This window comes from Eptesicus fuscus, chromosome 13, assembly GCF_027574615.1.
Source record: "Eptesicus fuscus isolate TK198812 chromosome 13, DD_ASM_mEF_20220401, whole genome shotgun sequence".
Classification (NCBI taxonomy): Eukaryota; Metazoa; Chordata; class Mammalia; order Chiroptera; family Vespertilionidae; genus Eptesicus; species Eptesicus fuscus.
In genome coordinates, this window is record NC_072485.1 from 38,094,278 (window position 1) to 38,111,005 (window position 16,728).

The following is a 16,728-nucleotide window of genomic DNA, read 5'->3' on the forward strand; positions in this document are numbered from 1 at the left end:
GTTCTCTCTCCACGCAGGGAGGTCAGAGAGCAGCCCCCGCCCTTTGTGCAAGACCACTTTTTAAGCACATTAACCACATCCTGTTTTTGCAGAGTAAGCAACCCAAGACAAAACAGTTTTTCCCAAATAATGTCAGGGCCATGCTATTGACGACCATGTTATTTGCAGGGTTATCCTGTTCTTTAGAAAGCTGACAGTGTTCTATCTTGCAAGGCTATTTTGTGAGGTGCAAGGGGAAGGGGCCATGAGACCATATATCAAGGCCTGGCCTGGTGTTAGCACTGACAACCCTATCTGGGGCATAGTCCACGGCCTCTCCGGCGTGCTCAAAAATTCCCACTCTCTAACACCTCCTCCTCCAGGAAGTCCTCCTTGACTCTTCAGACTAGGCCATCAGTCTCATGGCTTCCGGTACTTCTCCTCTGAGGTCCTTATTCCAGTTATCATTAAACAAGTCTGTGATGGCATGAACAGTTCGGATCCTGTCCCTGGAATGTCAGCTCTCTGAAGGCAGGGACACTTCAGTCTTTGGTCACTGCTATCCCCCAGCACCTAGCCTGGCCCAGAGAGGGTGCTTGATAAACATGTATTGACGGAATGAATAAATTCACGGGCATTACATGGGACTCTAATAACAATTATTATGATGGAGCATCTCGGAAATGTCAGGTAGCAAGCCCGTGAGTGCCGTGGGTTATGCCAGTTTCATTCCCACAATAACCCCGTGAGTAGATTACAATTACTCATCCCTACTTTACCGATGAAAAAACCAAGCCACAGAGAGGGCAAGTAACTTGTTCAGGGTCACACAGCTAGAAAATACACGTGTTCTTCATCAGGGAGGACTGCTCTTTGCCGGGCCCCCTGCTGCCACCGGGGACCCGGATGCATCAGACATGGTCCCTGCCCTCAGGAAGCTCCCAGTCTCGTGAGAGAGGCGGGCACACAGGGTGCATTCGGGCCTTGGAGAGAAGGGGTGGAGGGCCCGGCCTGGGGGGCAGCAGCAGCTTCTGAGCACGCGTCCCGAGAACTGGCCGTGAATGTCCCCTCACGGACGAGGACGAGCAGTGGCAACGTGGGCACCAGGAGGTGGGCGGGAAAGGGAAAACCCTTTGTCCTGCCGAGTCAGGGCACCTGCTGGCCCTGCCGAACAGGAGACCAGAGAGGCCCAGCACCATCGGGACCATGTGCAGCTCCTTCCGGAAGAAAACCACTCCCAGGACCGGGGCGGACACGCAGGCATCCAGGCTGGGGAGCCAGACGTGCATCAGGAGGCTGTAACCCCCAGGGCCCGGGCGGGCCTGAGCACAGAGACTTCAGCCAAAAGCCATTCCCCAGCCCCCACACTCATTAAAGATGTTTTTGTTTATATGCCTCATGCCATCAACAGGGATGTTGGGAAAGAGAAATGCTCCCTAGAGGGACATTCAAGGCCAAGAAAATGAAAATGCTAAGCACAGTGAGAGGCATCCCGGTCATGATGGCGCCCGGAGGTGCCGGGACTGCCCGGTGCCGGGCGCAGGGCCCGCTGTTGACTCCGTCACCCCGACCCTCGCTGCTATCTTCTGGAACAACCCACAGCAATTGCTGGCAGAGGCCGCCCAGGGGCACAGCGAGGGAGGCAGGATTCACACTCAGGCTCTCGGAGCCTGGCGCAGCGCCTGGAACCCAGCCGGGGCCTGATACTGGCTGGGCCAATCCCTCCTGCCTCCTTCCTCCCCTTCGAGCCCCTCTGTGTCCTTTCTCGCTGAAAGCTCCAGACTGACCCCCAGCGCTCTCTCCTGCTTTACTCTCGGGGCAGAAAGTTGTGCACAAAACAGGGCACATGCAGGGTGGGGTGTCATCCCCACTACACAGGAGGGAAGGCTGAGGCCCACCGAGGAGCAAGGGGCCGCCCAAGGGCACGGAGCGAAGGGGAGTCCAAAGCTGAGAACACTGGCCCGGCCACTACACGCTGCTCAGCTCCTCCCCGCTCCGAAAGCCCTGGACTGTGTGGGAATGGGGGAGGGGACACGGAGCGGGGAGGCGGGGAGGGGGGCTGAGGAGGGAGGAAGAAGAGCCCTCACAGGGCACTGGGAGGGCCTGCTGGGGCCCAGGGAGGATCATTAGCCAAAGCCAGGGCTTGGCTCTGAGCCCCCTGCGGCTCAAGAAGCATCTAATAAGGCTCCAGGGCCTGGAGACCTGGAGTCAGGGATCCCTTGGGCCTCCTTCCCCCTTCTGCATCACAGCCACTGGATCAGGCAGGGGGTGGGCCCCACGCCAGCCTCCCCCGTCCCCCGCTCTGTTGTCTGCCGGGGTGCCACGCCAGGGGGATAAGACTGTCCGGGAAGGAACACTTCACAGGCACACAAACTCAACTCCCTTCCCGACAACATCAGACGGAGCCCGAAATCAAGGGAGAAAAGAAACCAAAGCCCCTGGAGCCACATCAAAGGATTCCGGACCAACTTGAAGAGGCTCCGACCACGGGCCAATCTGAGCAGCAATAAGGATAACAACTTCGATGGGTGAAAACACGTCCGATACATTCACATCCATGAGCTCATGGTGAAGCACAAACAATTAGTCACTCCCGGAGGATGGCAGGGAATCAACGCATGTTTTTGAGGCTGGAAAATGAAGGGAAAGAATGAGAGGTTTGTCCTGCCTTTTGCGTACAAACTGTACCGCGGGGGGGACCAAGAGCACAGGAAGGGGGGTTTTTATATCTGGAGATGAATGCCAGCTAAGAAAGGAGAAAGACATGAGAGTATTAGACGCCCACTGTTTTGCAACCACTGGGTTTATGACATCATGGCTTCTAACCTCACAGAGCAGAGCGACCATCGCCCGTGAAGCGGTTGTGCCGAACGGAATTTGAGTCTGAACCTTATCAAGCCTCTGGAGCTACGTCCTGGGCACCGAGCACGTGTTAAAGGACACCATGAACACGAAGCCAGCAAACCCGGAGAGAGGAGCCCCTCCCCGCCTCAGCCTCCTCACAGGGTGCATCCCAAGACCCCCGTGGAGGTCTGAAGCCGCAGCGAGTGCCAAACCCTATCTATTCTGTGTTTTCCTGTGCACACACACCTACGATAAAGCTCAACTCGTACGTTAGGCACCGTTAAGAGACAGTTGGGACAGGTGCATGCTGGGACAGTTGACCTGATAACCGAGACGCCGCTAAGCGACTAACAGACGGGCCGCTTACCCCGCGAGGACACACGGGACAGAGGGATGACTCACGTCCAGGCGGGAGGGAGGGGACAGCTCTCAGGAGCTCATCACGCTTCTCAGAACAACGTACAATTTAAAACGTGTGAACTGTTTATTTCTGGAATTTTCCACTTAATATTTTCGGGCCACGGTTGACCATGGGTAACTGAAACGGCAGAAAGCAAACTTCGGACAAGGGGGCCCTGCTGCCCCGGGACACGGCACGGGGCAGCGGCTCTTCGGCAAACAGACTGCAAGGAAGACACTGAAAGGTGAAGTGGGAGCAGCCAGGTGCAGCGATGGGCCTTGGTCTCATCGAACAAACTGTAACATACACACAGACTGAACATCAGAAGATTTCCTGGATACTTGATGATATTAAAAAATTAGTGTAAAATTTAGTTGTGTTATATTATTACTGTGAGGGTTCTTTGTTTTATTTGAAACACGTCGTTATCATTCAGAAATGCATCCAGAAATATAATGATACTAGAGGCCTGGTGCACGAATTTGTGCACGGATGGGTCCCTCGGCCTGGTTGGCGATTGGGGGAGATCAGGGCAGCTGAGGGGAGGGACAGCAGGAGGTTGGCTGTGGGAGCACACTGACCACGAGGGGGCAGCTCCTGTGTTGAGCATCTGCCCCCTGGTGGTCAGTGCACATCATAGCTACTGGCTGATCGTCCTGTCCTAATGGTTGCTTAGGCTTTTATATATATAGATATATGGGTGTTGCCTGGGGGGAAGGGTGGAGAGGAAGAGGGATGGGCCTTGAGTTGACAATTGTTGAAGCAGAGGGATGGGTACAGGCAGCTCATTAGGCTGCCTCTCTCTTGTTGGCTGTCTAAGGTTGAAATGCCCCCTCACCAGGGACACCGGCTCCCTGGCCGGGCATGCAAAGCCTTTGAGGGGTGGCTGTGCCTACTCTCTCAATCTCACCCCTGAACACTGCCCCCCTGGGGCCCCACAGAATCCCCACCCTGTGAGGCATAGCCACCTCAGCTATGCATGTGTGGCTCCCTGCAGGCACCCACCCTGTTCCCTGTTCCTCGGGGACAGCTGAGCCGCACCTGGCGGGGCCTCCTGACCTCACACTCCCCTTGGGCACCGCTGGGCAGCTCCTCCTCCTTCCCTCTCCCTGAGGGGAGCTCCGGCAGGGCAGGGCGTGCCTCACTCGGGCCAGGATCCCCAGCACCCACCCAGCGCAGGGCCTGGCCCAGCTCCACCGCTGGCTGAGTCTTCCTGAGAGGACAACCCCAGGCGCCGGCCTCTGCGAGGCCCGGGCTGACCGGGGACTTGGAACACACCCGGGGACAGTCACCAGTGGCGGGGCCTGGCAGGGACTTGAGTTTGGACTAGAGCACCTTTCTGGTGTCCGCACCTCCCTACCCTTCCTCCGGGTCTGTTGTGGGAACTGAGGTGGATCATGGCCTGGGAGGTGCTGCGTAAACTGTGGAGGGCTGTGCACACGTGAAGGGTCATCCCTGTTTGTGGTGCACGGAGTGTGTGGTGCACGCACACCATTCACAAACCTCGGGGGTGGGAGGGAGCCGAGGTGACCCAGTCAACCTTCCCCCCCAAAGGAGAAAGGCAAACCTCCCCACAGCCCCCTGTGCGGATGGGAAAAGGGAGGCCTGCGGGGTCGAGGCACTCACTTGGCCTGACCAGGCAGCGAGGTAAACACTGTGTGGGGTTTGGAGCCCCCTCACACCAGGGGACCCCATTAACCAGCACTCACTGCAGAATCTCTCAGAAACCGCTGGACCCCACTAATGGGTGCACCACAGCGCCCCCTGGGGTCCCCGGCCCTTGGATGCTCCCAGGATTTTCCCTGTGGACTCCCACAAGGGGCTGGGCTCAAATCCTGCTGGGCAGGGCTGACCTGGACTGGCGCAGGTGTGTGCCGGAGCTCTGCGGAGGGCTGTGGGGGGACAACAGGGATGTGAGACTGGCTGGGGGGAGCATTTTGAAGCAGGGGGTTGATCGCAAGCAAAACCCCAAGTGTGGGCTCGGAAGCGGGGTCTGACCTTGGCCTCTGGGAAGGAACTAGCCTCGCCTGAGACTGGGTCCTGGGTGGGTGGAGGCATCGCCTCTGCTCATCCCGGCGGGGGGGGGGGGGGGGGGGAGGGGGGCCATGTCATGGAGGCAAAGGCCACAGACCCAGAGCCTGGCCCCCGCCCTGCTGCGGGGCCGGCTGCTTCCTCCTTTGGGCCTCTGTCTCTGCCCCAGATGGAGTGAGCAAGGGACAGAGCTCTGAGTTCGGGTCAGATGGGACACTGGGATGTGAAATACCGGTCTTACCTGGGCGGAAGGGACTTCACAGAAGCAGCTTGCCCCCTCCAGAGAGGCTGGGGCTGGGAGCTGCCCCAGGACAGGCAGCAAACTGGTGACGAGGTCGGGTGAAACCCGGGCACAGGCCTAACCCCACCCCCCAGCTACTCCCCTGTCCCGTCTGCATCCATCCAGCCCGCCTGCCAGGTTGAGCACAGCTTGGTGCACCCCAGCCATCCCCTCTGGGCCCCTGAAGACCAGATGGTGCCTCCTCGCGGCCTCAGCACGGCTTGCGTGCCCCATACGGAGGCTGGTCTGGGGCCGCTGGAGAAGATGCCGTCAGGGGCACTGGTTCCGGGTGGGAGTCAGGAGACCTGGTTCTAAATTCCTTCCTGCTGCCTGACCAGGGGCATCACCTGGCCACTCTGGGCCTCATCCCAGGAAGCAACAGGAGGGGAGTGGGGGGTGTGGGAGAAGCCTGGGGAGGGGTGCTCTGGGCTGAGGGGACGGGGCTGAGGCGGAGCTCCTGAGGGGAGGGTGGCTCACGGCGAGAGACTGCACACCACGGAGGCAGGGCTCACAGGCTTTATTGGGGCCACGCACAGGGCAGGGTGGGGGTACAGGCAGGCAGTCTGCAAAAGAGGGTCCCCAGAGCTGCAGAAGAGGGCAAGCCAAGAGGCAGGGGACAGGGCCAGCCCCAGGGGCCTGGCCTCCCCCAACAGTCAGTGGGGAAGCACAGCAGGCAATGCCAGGACTTTGAGCACATCCCAAACAGCCCGAGCCGAGTGAGGAAGGACCGTAGCCCACACCACAGCCAGTCTCCCACCTGAAGAGTCCAGACTCCCACCCACACCTCCAAAGTGGAGGCCCCGATCCACCCACACCTCCAAAGTGGGGGCCCCGACTTCCACCCACACCTCCAAAGTGGGGGCCCCGACTTCCACCCACACCTCCAAAGTGGAGGCCCCGACTTCCACCCACACCTCCAAAGTGGGGGCCCCGACTTCCACCCACACCTCCAAAGTGGGGGCCCGCCTGCCGGCAGCCCCAGCTTCCACCCACACCTCCAAAGTGGAGGCCCCGACTTCCACCCACACCTTCAAAGTGGGGGCCCCGACTTCCACCCACACCTCCAAAGTGGGTGCCCGCCTGCCAGCATCCCTGACTTCCACCCACACCTCCAAAGTGGGGGCCCTGACTTCCACCCACACCTCCAAAGTGGGGGCCCCGGCTTCCACCCACACCTCCAAAGTGGGTGCCCGCCTGCCAGCATCCCTGACTTCCACCCACACCTCCAAAGTGGGGGCCCCGACTTCCACCCACACCTCCAAAGTGGGGGCCCCGACTTCCACCCACACCTCCAAAGTGGGGGGCCCCGGCTTCCACCCACACCTCCAAAGTGGGGGCCCCGACTTCCACCCACACCTCCAAAGTGGGTGCCCGCCTGCCAGCATCCCTGACTTCCACCCACACCTCCAAAGTGGGGGCCCTGACTTCCACCCACACCTCCAAAGTGGGGGCCCCGGCTTCCACCCACACCTCCAAAGTGGGTGCCCGCCTGCCAGCATCCCCGACTTCCACCCACACCTCCAAAGTGGGGGCCCCGACTTCCACCCACACCTCCAAAGTGGGGGCCCCGGCTTCCACCCACACCTCCAAAGTGGGGGCCCCGGCTTCCACCCACACCTCCAAAGTGGGGGCCCCGGCTTCCACCCACACCTCCAAAGTGGGGGCCCGCCTGCCGGCAGCCCCGGCCAGTGGGGCGGGCTCTGACCTCCATCTCTCAGTGCATCTGTTCCCAGGACCTGCGGCTCCCGAGGGCTCCGCTTTGTGAGGGAATGTCACGGGCATGTCCCTGACAAAAGCCAGGGCTGGCCTGCGGCAGAGTGTTGTGGGCACTTCCTGGGGTGCCCCCGGCTGACGCCAGGCGGGTCAGGCCCCTCCTTCACAGGGGCTCACTGGGCCGGTGCCGGGGCGTGAGGCTAGGGGAGCGGAGCTGAGTCTGCTGATCATGGTGTCTCGGGTTCCCTGTTTGGTGGGAGGACTGTGCCCAGTGACCCCTGAGGCCGGTGTCCTCCCATCACAGCACGCGGCCCCCTGCAGCCCGCTTCTGACCATCGGCATCACACCTGCCCTAGCAGGCCGCCCGCCCCCCCCCGGCCCCAGCTCCACTAAAGATGCCAGAGATGGCACACAGGTGTCACACTCACCTCCTCTGGCCAGTGAGCTGGGAACACCCGAGGCCCCAGAACCTACCATCCCAGCTCCAGGGCTCTGGACCCCTCCACCCCGCTCCCTCGGGCAGAAGGAAACCCCCATACTACACTGCTCCCCCTTCACTGTATGAACCTCAGAGCCTCCCAGCTCAGGAAGCCCCCGCCCTAAGGTCATGCTGACCAAGCCCCTGCTACAGGCCAGGCGTGAACCGGCTGGGCGATGCTATCACAGATCATCTCAGTCAGGTTTGACCACAGGGCAGGCGTAGACTCTAGGATATACCCCTATGAAGGTAGCGAGCTCTCTCAGTGTATACGTATATATATACAGATAGGTACATCTCTACGTGACGTTTATGCTCCTTCACTTCTCCCTCCTGAAGTCATTCTCAGAAGAGCAAGGAGGCTGGCCTGCAGAGCCTCCAGCGTGCCAGCCAGTCCTCACTGCCCAAGTGTCCCGAGGGCCCCGAGGTGCTCACACCAGCCCATGCCAGGAGCAGCGCCTTCCTGGATGTGGCCGGACGGACGGGCAGCAAAGGCCTGTTTGCTGGATTCCCCAGGGAGCCGCTCTGCCGTCTCCGTCACCCCATCTGCAGAGGAAGCCGATGGCTGGTTCTTTGGATCCCCGTCTGTGTCTGTCTCTCTCTTGGTCTCCCTCAGTCTCTCTCCCGACCGTGAGGCACAGAGAAGGCAGGTGCCCACGGACGCTCCATCTTCCCGCACTAGCCCCGGCCTGGCCTCCGGGTCTACAGCACAAGCAGCGGCAGCCAGTTCAGCTTCTAGACTACGGAGCCTTCGCATCTTCCTCCCTGGGCAGGAGCGTGGCACCAGGCCAGGGGAGGAGGAAGGACACAGGCCTGGGGGTCCTGGCCAAGCTGAGCGCAGCAACGAGAAACTGGCCCCCAATACACCTCTGGGGGCAGGCGCGGGGGGCAGGGCGGGTGGGCGAGAGCAGGGGGGGGGGGGGGCGGCGCCGTGGGCAGCTGCCTCAGAGCTGGTTAAAGACCACGGAGGCCTTGAGGTTGGCCGGCTCCATGCCCTCGCCGAAGGTGATGAGGAAGTACATGACCTTGCGGATCTTGGCCAGTTCCGACAGGCGCTCCCCGAACTCCTGGGCGTCGGCCTCGTTCCAGTCCACGGCATCCGAGCTCTCCATGCGCCAGAAGATGGCAGCGGGTTCCAGCAGCTGGCGCGTCATGAGGTTGGTGAGGTCAGGCGTCCAGTTCTGGGAGGTGCCCGTGATGGTGACCTTGCCCGGCTTGTCCAGCAGGACGTCCCAGCGCTCAAACTGCAGCTTCTGCTGCCGGGTGAAGTCGAGGCGGTACACGAACTCCGCCGGCCGCAGCAGCTTCTCCCCGTCCTGGCGCTTCTCCCCGCGCTGCTTCAGGCTCTCCACGCGCAGCCGCATCTGCTTGGTCAGGGTCTCGTCCGGGACCAGCGGCATGCTGACCTGCGGCTGCTTAGGCCCGTCCTCCGCCATGGCCCGGTGCTGCTGCCTCTGCCGCGGTCCAGGAGCTGAGTGGGCTGGGGCCTCCCTGCCCAGACAAGAGGCCACCAAGGAGGGGCCCGCCTACGCCCCACCCCCCCGCTCCTCCTCCCCCCTCTCGGCCACTGGGCCTTCCCAGCTCCACCCAGTCCTCAAAATGGGGGGTGCGTGAGGGCGGGAGTCCCCAAATGCCTCCTCTCCACTCCTCGAAGCAGCAGGAATGGAGGCACTGCAGGCGGCGGGAGGGTGGCAGGCTCCTCGGGGACCAGATCGCTGATGTCAATTGCTGTGGCAACCTCCCTGACTACCACGCTGGGCTGGGAGCGGCTTGTTTGTGAAGAAGGGAGCACGGAATCAGGGCAGTAAGGCGGGGGGAGGGGGTGCGCAGGGGCTCACTGGAGGCATGCACAAGCGTGGGAGACCCCCGGCAGGAGGGTGGGGGCCACAGGACCAGAGGGCCCGCTGATTTGAGACCTGACGTCACCCAAGCCAAACCTAGGAGCCATCCTTGACTCAGCCTCCCCCTCAGCCTCCACACCCAATCACCAAGGCCTCGGGATTCTGCCTCCCGGATGCCCCGGGAGCCTCCCCCACCAGACCCTCTGCCAGGGCCCCGGCCCAGCCAGCGTCTCTCACCGAGACCCGTGCCCTCAAGCTTTACTGAGCATCAGGACCACTGTGGGACCCGAGACCCCGAGTTTCTGATTTAACCGATCTCTGCTGGGGCCTGGGCGACGGCAAGTCTCCCGGCTGCCGCCGCTGGTCGGGGCTTGTGCTCGAACCACTGCCCTGGACGATTCCTGTGCTCGGGCCCTGCCTCAGGCCTGCACACGGCAGCCACATGCCCAGGTTTCCCTCCGACTAGAATCTCACTCTGGTTCCGCCTGTACCGACCCTCCGTTTCCCCAGGAAGCCTGAGGCAGGGGAAGGCTCTGACCAACACCGATACCCCCTGAGCCTGAGGTGGAGCCAGGGGCTTAGCCTTGACATGTGGGCAAATGGAGGGACTGGAGTGTGTGAGTGTCGTTGGGGCTGGGGCGAGGTGAGCTGCTGCCCTGACATGCCACGGCGAAGAGAGGACAGAGGCCCGGGCCCACGGGGCACACGTGGAAACAATCCGAGGGTCTGAGGACCACAGCACAGTCACTGGTTAGACGGAGGCCAAGTCAGTCCGTGGGATCGCGGGCCACCTGAACAGCAGAGAACGGAGCACCTGGTCCCGTCAGCCCTGGGGTCCGTTCTGGGAGTTGCTGGCAGCAATTCCCCAAGAGTGTTTGAGAGAACCACACAGGGAGACGTGAGTCTGCCTGACCCTCTCAGCACCGTCTAGTCTGCAGCTGGAGGAGCAGAGAAGGAACGACGTGGCCGAGGAGTTACTATGGGGGAGGGGCTTCTCTTTCCTTCGTGAGGGGAGCTGTTTCTCTCCTCCCCAGCACTAAGCTTGGCTTTTTAGTTGGACGTTTGCTTGGTTTTTGTCTGTCTCTCCACTAGACCATAAGCCCCGAGAGGGCAGGGGCCAGGTCTGTCTGGCCCATCACGCTAGGCCAGCACCTAGCAGGCCCGCCACATAGGAGGCCCTCAGAAAGTGCTTGCTGAATGAACGAACGAACGGATGGATGGACGGATGGATGGTGAGGGGACAGTTGATGTGATGGACCACAGGGCCCAAAACCAAGGACAACAAAAAGGAGATGGACAGATGGGAAGAGAGTACAGGGTCAAAAACGTGGTTTAGGGACAGGAGCGCTCCTTAGGGTGGAGGAGTGAGGGGGGTGCCTGGAAAGGGAGGCCAGAGAGATGGATCCTTCCGCTGAAGACCTGCAGGGAGAACAGGTCCAGGCACAGGCTGTGGCCGCCATGGCAACGGGAGATCAAGGGTGCTGATGGTGAAGGCTGATGGACAGGTTATCAAGAACGGAGGCTGGGGTGACGAGAGTAGGGTGTCAGAACAGGGGCACAGTAATCCCGAGGGCACGGCAGGACTGTGGATGGATGGGGTGGGAAAGGCTGGGAAATCGGAGAGGGTGGCGATAGGGTGGGCTGGGCTGGAGGGAGGGAAAATGGCATGAGCCTATAGGGGTTTATTTACATGGGGAGGGTCTGGGCTGGGGGCAGCCCTGAGAGCAGAGAATGCCCACCCTCTCTGAACCTGCAGGGCATGGGGGCAGGTGTTCGGCTTCTACTGATGGGGACCCAGGGGCCACAGGACCCCAGGGAGAGCCCGGCCTCGGCCTGGACAGGGGTTACAGACCTGCGGGAGGAGGCTGAGGTGGAAGCAGGGCTTGGACCACACAGACAGACAGGGAAAGAGGGAGGGCCCGTGGGAGCCAGGGAAGTCAGGGAGGGAAGGCCAGAGGCAGGAAGGGGAGGCTGGAGCGTGCAGGTGGGACTGGGCACGCCGCCCACAGACCTCCGCTCAGCCACCCGACGCCGTGAGAGGCCCCACCCAAGGCTGGGCGTAGGAATGACAAAGAGGAGGAAAGCTCCAAACTTGCGTGTGTGGTTGCAAAAGTGTGTATTTAGAAACAAAACAAATGAACACCTCTTTAACCCCAAATAGAAAAAGACTAGAAGGAAATACAGAAAACCTTAACCCTGGTTGTTTCTAGGGAAAGAAAACCTTCAGTAGCTTTTTTTTTTTTTTAAATCTTCTGTCCCTGGGGCTGGGGCATAGTTGGTGCTCAATTAACATGTGGTGGATGAACGGCTCATACAACAGGGGCAGGGGTGGGATGGAAACCATTTCAATGGAACCAGAAGACAGCCCGGTCCGGCACCCGCTCTCAGCCATCAGGGACTGCCCTTACTGCGGCTTCCTATGGCCGGGGCACAGCGCCTCCTGGGCCCGGGCACCCGATGGCTCAGAGCAGGGACTAGGCCTGCCCTCATGCCCGGGGCTTTGCCAGGCTCTGGGGGAGGGGGTGGTACACGCTGCACCCCACTGTCACATCCTGACTTGTGTTCCCCCCAAAGCCCATGCCCTGGCCCCAAGGAATGCACAGTCAAGGTTGGGAGGACATAATGCCCCACAAGGGATCCCCTGTGGGGGAGGCTCGCTGACAAGAGTTGTCCCGCCGAACAGAGAGATAGGTGAGAGCCCAGAGGAGGGACAGGGAGGGGGCTTAACGCATGCGAATTGCCCCTGATGCCACGGGCTTGACCTCCCCTCCCTTCCCCCCCCCCCCCCCCCCCCACACACACACAGGTCCTTTAATTATCCCACAACCCTGAGGACTGGAAAGGTCAGGTTTGCACTGCGGCCAGGGGAAGGAACGCGACCTGCCCAAGGTCACATGACTAGCAAGGGACCCGGTCGGATTGAGACCCAGGCCTGGCTGGCTTCCAACCATGGTGCCTCAGGCTTCGTCAAGAACTGAGGGAACGGCCTGGCATCCCGGAGAAGCGGGCATGTGCGTCGAGGGCGGGGTCAGCCCGCATCGGAGGCTCCGCGTCCCCAGAAGGAGGTGGGTGGGGGAAGCATGGGTGCAGGTCAGGCTGAGCAGCCGCCCCCACCCATTCCCTGGAGAAAACAGGGTGGGGCCGGGGAGGCCCTGCAGGGCCACAGGCCCAGGGGTGAGGGGTGACAACAAACAGGGCCCCGTCAGCAGGGACAGGAGGGCGGGAAGGCACCGTAATGAGCTCCCCGGGGCCCCATCTCTCCTCCCCGGCCCCAGGGCCGGCCCCACGGCTCCAGGAGGCAGAGAGCAATTAGTCCCCAACACCCCACCAGCCACAGCCCTGGGACCCGAGGTCCGGGACATCAGCCTCCCGGCCCTCGGAGCCTCCAGCCAGGCCAGGTGCCCCAACCTCTGCAGGAGGAACCTCTGGCCGGAGACAAACACAGGTCTGCACGGCCACACTACACCAACGACAGGCCGCCCCTGCAGGTTCTGGGCCCCTTTCCCACACTGAGAGGAGCAGCTGCACCAGAGCCCAGGGCAGGAGCAAGCCGGGGCTCCTCCCTGCAGATGACCAGAGCCCACTCCCCGGGGGGGGGGGGGCGCACAGCAGGCCGGCTCTGGCCCCACAGAAGGGCCCAGGATGCCCACGGCAGCAAGGACGGCTGTGGGGCTGCCGGCCAGTAGCTGGGCCCAGCAACGACAGGGCAGGGTGGGAAGTGCGAGGCCGGCACTATAGGAATCCCGTGGGCCACCTCCGTCCCCAGACTAGTCCTGACCGAGCGGAGGGTGGGGCTCAGAGGCAGGGGGACCTTGTCCTGGGGTCAGAAAAGGTGGTTGGAGCCCCGAGGACAGCGCTGCCCGCAAGGACAGTGCAGGGCGCAACCCTCTCTAGGCCTTGAGGCCCGTACATGCAACGACCCCACCTGTCTGTGGGCTGAGCCAGTGGCCTTTGCAAGGGCCCTACAGCCCGAAGCCACCCTACCCCCACGGGACCATCAGGGGCCAGGCTCCGGGGATGCCCGCCCTGGGGTGGCTGTGGGGAGTCACACCCCATTCAGAAGACGTGACAGCAGGGCCCCACCAGTCCCAGCCTCAGCTGAAGGCACAGCGCCCTCTGATGGCTGAGGGACATCTCAGGGGATGAGAACAAACTCACTCTGCTCCTGGTTGTATGGGTAACAGTTCCCAGATAAGCTGGCTATTAATCGTCCTAACACTGGTAACGCAGCCACCGTTCACAGAGCCCGGCACCAGGCCTCCTCTCACCCTCACAACTCCCCGAGAGGGAGCCACCCGATAACCTGACTTTCCATAAAGCCAAATGGTGAGCCTGAGGCTCGCACCTGAGCCTGTAAGACGGAGATGCCCGGTGCTCTTCTGCCCTGCCGCTCGCCCCTCCAGGAAGAGCAGAAAGGGCAGGGATGAGAAAGAGGCAATGACTTGTATTTGCTGGCATGGGACCCTGGGACGCAATCCCTGTGGATAATTCTTTAGAGAGCACAAGCCCCGCCTCTAGTCCAGCTTCCAGGCCTCCCCTGGAGAGGAGGCGGATTTAAGGGCTGCACTGCCGACTGCTGCCACCAGAGGGCGAAGTGTAAGGACCAGCGCCCATGTTTTCCAACCTAAACCCTCTGACACTGGTCCAGAACATCAGCCGCTTGGAACCGTGAATCATGGATCACTCCCCCTGAACCAGTGAGAAAACTGAGGCCCAGAGAAGGACACGGCTGGGCGTATCTCACAGCAAGTACTGGCAGGGGTCTCCTGAGCCCCAGGGAGCGGGCTCTCCACACGGCACATGGTTCAGGCAGCTTCCACATTTCTCAAGTACATGTTCTGCCAAATGGCCCAGGGACACTGTGGGCCCCACAGCGGGGAGGAAACACATCAGAATCCCTGCGGGAGCAGATTCCCAGCAGCTGCCCAGGGATCTTAGGCTGGCAGGTGAGGGGAAGGCGGTCTAACACTCAGCCAACGCTGGAGAGCCGGGCGTCACCTCCCACCCCGCCCCAGGAACAAACCCCCATAAAGCCTCACCTGCATGTCCCGGCTGCACCTCCCACTGCAGATCAGTGAGGACCCAGGCTGAGCTCCCTTTCCCCAGCTACGCACCCCCCCCCCCGGCCCCACCCCAGGCCTCACCTTCTGCCACAGCGACTCTCGGGAGGCGAGCGATGAGCAGGCTGCCACAAACCAGCAGTTGCCCACCTGGCCCTGGTGCAGGTCGTGGGAGCTGATGCCGTCCACAAAGAGGCGGGGGTCCTCGCAGATGTCCTGCGGGGAAGCCGAGAGGAGGCCTCAGTGTTAGTGAAAGATTCGCCTGTCTCCCACTGCAGGCTGGGGTCCCCCCTGCATGGCCAGTGGGTTTCCCCAAACCAGCTTCCCCCAGTGCTCCCTGGAAGGCCCTTCTCCCTTCCCCTGGTTGAAGAACTCTGTTCGCTGCCAAAGGTGAATGAATGAATACTGTGGAAGGACTTCAGGGGGCTGGACCCTGGGCCACCACCTTTCTCCCGCCCTGTGTCTTCCCTGACCAGCGCGTCCTCCTCCAGCACCGGCAGCCCTCACAGGCCCACAGTCATGAAGCCGGGTGAGGGCACGGGGGATCACACCAAGAGTACACGTGAAGAGTGCAGAGGGCGGGGGAAGCGGGAGCTGACGTGAGGCAACATGCCCGCCGTGGGCACAGCCTCGGGCTGCTTTGTCCGGCCCGCACTCTGCCTCAGAAGTGCGACATCGTCATTCCATTTCACAGATGAGGACCGAAGGCTCAGAGAGAGGCAGCGGCTTGTCAAGGGCACACAGCAAGCAAAGGCCAAACCGAGCTGAGCAGCCTCCCACAGAGCTCCCAGAGCCCGCCTCCGGCCCACCCTCCTCACCCTCAGCATCTCCACCCCCACAGGGCTCACAGGGAGCGCATGCTCCCCAAGGAGGGCTGGCTCAGGGGTGGTGGGGGGAGGTAAACACGAAGACAGACCTTCCCCGGGCCGGGCACCTGCTGGCACTGTGATCAGTCCTCCCAGGATCCTTAGAGGCGGGGATTGTGCTCCTTTTACAGGTGAGCACACTGTGGCCCAGGGAAGTGGAACGATGCCCCCCACACAGCAGGGACCTGCCTCCACTTCAGCAGGTGAACTCGGGAGCTGGTTCAACCACAACAGAGCCGCTGAAGTCCTACCGAAGTCAGCCAGCAGAGGGATCCAGAGCCAGGAAGTCAGAACTCCAATTCTTGCTCCCCACTTATTTACCATTGGCTGTGCAACCCTGGGCCAGTGGCTCAACCTCTCTGAGCCCCTGTTTCCTGCCCTGTGCCAAGGAGGTAGGGGGAAATGGGGCAAAGGGCTACCCCTTCCCACTAAGGTGTTGGGGAGCCCTGTTGCCACCTCTGCCTGGGAAGAGGGGTGCTTTGCAGGGCCAGATAGAGGGCCATAACTCCTCTGAGGACATGAGTGGCTCCAGATGGGGCATCCGAGTGACCAGCTAGGGGACCAGCTGCAAGGCGGCTTTCCCAGAGCACAGACGGCGGGAATGCTGCCCCAGGCCGTAGGAACCCAGTGAGGCAGCCCTCCGGAAGTCTCCCCTCCCTTCCCGCTGCCTCCTTATCTTCCCTCCCAGGCAGCACTCTGAGCCCTGCTCCCTGGGGCCCAGAAGGGCCAGCAGGACAGGGGTGGAGGGGGGCTTCCTATCTGGATGACTGCAGCCACAGCCCACACCCCACACAGGAAGAGACAACTGCAGCCTGGCGTCTCCAGGGCCTGCAGCAGAGGCGACTTCCCAGGCGCTCCTCCCGTCAGACCCTCCCAGCCAGTGCCCTGGACAGAGACACGACGGCCCATTCCACAGAGGAGGACACTGAGACCCAGGAGGAGACGATGATGCTCAAGTCACGAGCCAAGTAAGAGGACCAATGGGACAGAACCCAGGTCTGCTGGGCTCCCCACGCAGAACTCTCCACCCCACAGAGCAACAGACGGTCTCAGCCTGGCCCTGCCCCCCCAGAACAGGGCTCTGGCTCCAGACTTTTCTGGGGAGGGAGGGAGAGAGAGAGAGAGAGAAAGAGAGAGAGAGAGAGAGAGAGAGAGAGAGAGAGAGAGAGAGAGAGAACGCGCTAGCTCAGGAGTCAGGAGGCCTGGGTTCCAGGCCCAGCATTGCCCTGACTCTGT

At 61.7% G+C, this 16,728-nt stretch overlaps 2 protein-coding genes across 2 annotated transcripts in view; both read right to left on the bottom strand.

Annotated features, from left to right (window-relative positions):
* Positions 1–16,728, bottom strand: part of CAPN5 (calpain 5) — a 57,700-nt gene that overhangs the window by 17,525 nt on the left and 23,447 nt on the right. Inside the window, exon 3 of the mRNA XM_008150001.3 lies at positions 14,711–14,842. Coding sequence (XP_008148223.3) covers positions 14,711–14,842 — 132 coding nt within the window. The remainder of the gene's footprint in view (positions 1–14,710; positions 14,843–16,728) is intronic.
* Positions 8,670–9,161, bottom strand: OMP (olfactory marker protein). Its single transcript, XM_054725219.1, has one exon. The coding sequence runs from the start codon at positions 9,159–9,161 to the stop codon at positions 8,670–8,672; it is 492 nt and encodes a 163-aa protein (XP_054581194.1).